The following is a 4,597-nucleotide window of genomic DNA, read 5'->3' on the forward strand; positions in this document are numbered from 1 at the left end:
AGAGCCCGGTAAGCTATCGAGAGTATTCCACCGCACGGGAGAGCCTGGCAAGCTACCCGACGCGTATTTGATATGCCAAAAAGAGTAACAACAAGTCTCACAATTTGTTGTGAGATGTTACTGGGGCCCGCTCAAGCAAATTGATGAACAACGGGAGGACAGTGCTATTGCTACAGTGCTACTAACATTAAGCATTCTAAAAGATGTAGGGATTTATCTTATTGTGGCTTGATTTCTATTTCCCTGATGATTAATAATGCTGAGCACGTTTTTTATATTTATTTGTTGGCTGTTTAATTTGTATTACTAGGGTCATACTCTGAAGAATTTGAAAAGTGAGGTTCTATCATGGGTGATCCTCAGCCATTACTGCAGTATTTAGGACTTGGTGGTGCATTCAATGTGAAGAATCTATATTAGGGCTTTTAATGTGCTAGAATGTGCCCTACCACTATAGTCTATATCCCCAAAACCAAATTAATTCTTTTGTTCGTGTACATCTGGATTTTCCAACACCAATTATTGGGACAGATTCCTACATATTTGATATTCTTGGATCCTTTCATCCTTTCTAAGTATTAGCTGGTCATTTATACATAGCTTCTCTTTATACTCTTGAAATTCAAGATTGTCTTTAACTGATTTGTCTGTTTTTATGCCCATACATTACTGCTTTAATTATTATAGTTTTGCAGTGTAATTTGAAGTCATGAAGTGTGATGCATCCTGTTTTGCTCTTCAGCAGGACCGATTTGACTAGAGTCTTGTTGTTTTATAAAAGTTTATATTACTATTACCTTTGTGAAAAACAAAATTGAGATTCTTCACTGAATCTATATATTTTCACGTAGTTTAGACATTTTAGTGATGTTAATTATTCTACCCAAATAACACATTGTATCTTTCCATGCTGCTTTTCATTTCTTCTATGAGCATCATAATTTTTAGTGTATAGATAGCTCAAAAGGTCCCTTGAACATCACTAGGAGCAATTCCACAGCACAGAGCCAGGAGTAGCACATCAACACTTTCAAGTGTGGCCCACAACCAAAACAAATTTTCTTTAAAACATCCAAGTTTCTGATGCATAGTACTGCAATTGAACATTTAATATACATGGATTACAATTTTGAATATCTAAACAAAACAAAATTAAGACAACAAATTTACCTAAATAACATAGCACAAATTACTTCAAAATTAATTATATGGAATGCAAATTTATAATGGTATGAAATCACTTATATGGTAAATTTAAAAGGAAATGTATACAAAATATTCTAAGGATTGAAAATAGAATTTATAGATACCATAGGTAGTTTTAAAAAGCTATGACACTATTAATGTCACTACATGACAATACTTTTTCAAATTCAAAGGAAATCAAGGATTTTTTTCAGCTTGTAAAATATTTATAAAGATGTAAAAATAGAAGAAAAAGTACTTAGGCCAATAAATGTGAATAACAGTAAAATTATTATTATTCATTTATAATTAAGACTTCAGAACAAGTTTTATATAATAACCATATCATAATAATGTTCAGATGATGTAGGGATATCACTAAAATATTTTGTATCACTCCTTTATATAAGTATTCAGGCAAATTCACTTACAAAGATGAACAATGGCAAACTTTATTATAATTTAGAGAAAAAATATTCAGTAATCTCTTTCTCCTTTTTTCCAGATATCTAAACAGATATGTAAATATTTAAATATACCTGCATGTACCTGTTGATAGCATATTAATAAACTTAATGTATGTATTTAGTAGTATTACATAAATGAATTTCAAACTTGAATATCCATAGGCAAAATAAAACACTAAAAGCAAATCTAGTAATAAGAAGATATCACACCAAAAATTTTTATGTAGGAATATAAAAGTCTGTATTTATTTTAAATTGAATTTAAAAGAATCTAGGAATATTGAACATTCAAGGCTTCTAGAACTTTTCTTTAAAACTATTTTATAGAAAATTACTGAAAATATTACATTTAGTCCATATATACTTTTATAGATGAATAGAAGTTAATTAAAAGATACTTTTTTCAACAGTATCTTTTTCACAGCGTTTTTCACCTCCCTATTCCTTAAACTATAAATCATGGGATTTAACATAGGAATGACAAGAGTATAGAATACAGCTATCACTTTACTTTTCTCTGGGGAGGAAATGGCCCCGGGTTGGGCGTACATGAAGAATACAGTTCCATAAAATATACTCACCACAGTGATATGAGAGGTGCAAGTGGAGAAAGTCTTACTCCTGCCATGGGTTGAGGGGATCTTTAGAACAGTGGAAAGTATGTAACCATAGGAAACCAGAATAATAGTCGTCGTGCTGACAATGATGAGAGCCGAGAGAATAAACAGTACAATCTCATTCACAAACGTGTCAACGCAGGAGATCTTGATGAGGGCTGGCACATCACAAAAAAAATGGTCCAGTCTGTTTTCTCCGCAGAAACGCAAACTAAAAGTGAAACCTGTCTGTATCATGGAGTTGATGCATCCACAGACATAGGAACTAATCACCAAACGAATGCATGCCTGGGTTGACATACGTGTGGTATAGAGGAAAGGTGAGCAGATGGCTAAAAAACGATCATATGCCATCACAGCTAGGAGAAAGCCTTCTGTTCCAACAAAGAGAGCAAAGAAAAAGAATTGTGTTGCACAGCCTTTGTAAGAAATTTTCTTGTCTTTGGACAAGAAAGTGGCCAGAGTTTTGGGGGCAATGACGGTGGAGTAGCAGATATCTAAATAAGACAAATTTCTAAGAAAAAAGTACATAGGTGTATGAAGTTTGGAGTCTATTTTAATGACAACTATCATGCTGATATTTCCTACCACAATAACCATATAGATAAGCAAGAAAAGTAGAAATAAGAGAATCTGTACTTCTGGAGATGTTCTGAATCCTAGCAGAATAAACTCAGTCACCTCTGAATAATTCAGATTTTTCTTCATAGTTGATACCTATCTGAGAGAAAAATGATTATAATGACTGTGGAAAGAGTAAACTACTTCTGACTCTTGAATTTCCCAGGGAGACAAAAAATGCTAATAAGAAAAGACTTTATCTTGGTAGGCCTCTTCAAAAATACAAATACATTGTATATAGAATTTACAGAATTTCATGATATGATTACATGTGTAGATGACCAAAGCACAGCTGGAACAGTGATGATTTCTGTTATTTTATGTTATTTTATCACAGCTTTACAAAAAGATGAATAAATACAAATTTTTCCTGTTTCAGTCTAATGTACTCTTAAATAACTACCAACACTTTCAATGTCTTGAAGTCCTCTAAATCAAAGAACTAATGCCTATGTTATAGGATTGCTCTGAGCACTGTAGCACTGTAGCATTGGACTCCCATTGTTCATCGATTTGCTCAAGCAGGCACCAGTAACGTCTCCATTGTGAGACTTGTTGTTACTGTTTTTGGCATATGGAATACGCCACGGGGAGTTTGTCAGGCTCTGCCGTGAAGGACGGATACTCTCGGTAGCTTGCCAGGCTCTCCAAGAGGGATGGAGGAATCGAACCCGGGTCAACCGTGTGCAAAGGCAAATGCCCTACCCACTGTGCTATCCCTCCAGCCCAATTGCTCTAGAGGAAAATAAAACTAAAGGCAAAATCATTATTTGAAATCACTAGAATATCTCAAAATCAAATACATGTTTGTCAAGTAAATAAACAAGTGCTAAAATTACTTTTGCTTTAGGAATAAAAACTAGATGATAATGTAACATCACTGTCACTGTCCTTCCGTTGTTCATCGATTTGCTCAAGCAGGCCCAGTAGCATTGTGAGACTTGTTATTGTGTTTGGCATATCAAATACGTCATGGGTAGCTTGCCAGGCTTTGCAGTGCAGGTGAGATACTTTCAATAGCTTGCCGGGCTCTCTAAGAGAGTGGAGGAATTGAACTCGGGTGGCCATGTCGGCCGCGTGCAAGGCAAACACGCTACCCGCTGTGCTATCACTCCAGCCCGATAATGTAATATAATAATATAATTATTTTCATTCCTTTTACCACCGTCGCATCTGCAATTTGACTGTCTTAAAACTATCTTCTATATAAAAGACATCATAAAATGAGACTATTGTTTCATGATGTAGAAGAACATATAAGAAAGATATAAATGAGGAAAGATGAACCAAAGCCTATCAAGCCATAAACTGTTTAACCTCTACTTGCTACTTTATCAAATACCTCTGACCACTAGTAGAGGTAGTGATTGCCTTGTTGACAACTAATGTGCGAAGTTTTCCTTTTGCTGCCAGTACTTGCAATTAGATGTATCACTCTTGTTTTAATTTAGAAACCTAATGGTTGATTACAAAATTAACTTCGCCTAAAAAAAAGTTTTCTTGATTATTTACTATTGAAACAACACATTTATTCAAATAAATTAGGGAAAAGCTGCATTACATTGGCATTACTCTAAAAATAAATATCAATCTTAGTATCAGACACTGAAGAGGCACATAACAGAGAAAATATTAATATTTGCTTCCTGAACTGAGAAAAACATTTCCTTAAAAGAATTTAATACATTTAAACTTCCATTTTTGTGT

The 4,597-nt window shown here is 34.0% G+C and overlaps 1 protein-coding gene across 1 annotated transcript; it reads right to left on the reverse strand.

The window, feature by feature from the left end:
- Positions 1-2,035: 2,035 nt before the first annotated feature.
- LOC130024898 (olfactory receptor 12-like) lies at positions 2,036-2,977 on the reverse strand. The gene has a single exon (XM_056115718.1). The coding sequence runs from the start codon at positions 2,975-2,977 to the stop codon at positions 2,036-2,038; it is 942 nt and encodes a 313-aa protein (XP_055971693.1).
- Positions 2,978-4,597: the final 1,620 nt, after the last annotated feature.

Source organism: Sorex fumeus, unplaced genomic scaffold, assembly GCF_029834395.1.
Source record: "Sorex fumeus unplaced genomic scaffold, SorFum_2.1 ptg000029l, whole genome shotgun sequence".
NCBI classification, from domain to species: Eukaryota; Metazoa; Chordata; class Mammalia; order Eulipotyphla; family Soricidae; genus Sorex; species Sorex fumeus.

Bases quoted from the DNA above. Each gene is read 5' to 3' on its own strand.
- LOC130024898 (XM_056115718.1), bottom strand. From the start codon at position 2,977: ATGAAGAAAAATCTGAATTATTCAGAGGTGACTGAGTTTATTCTGCTA.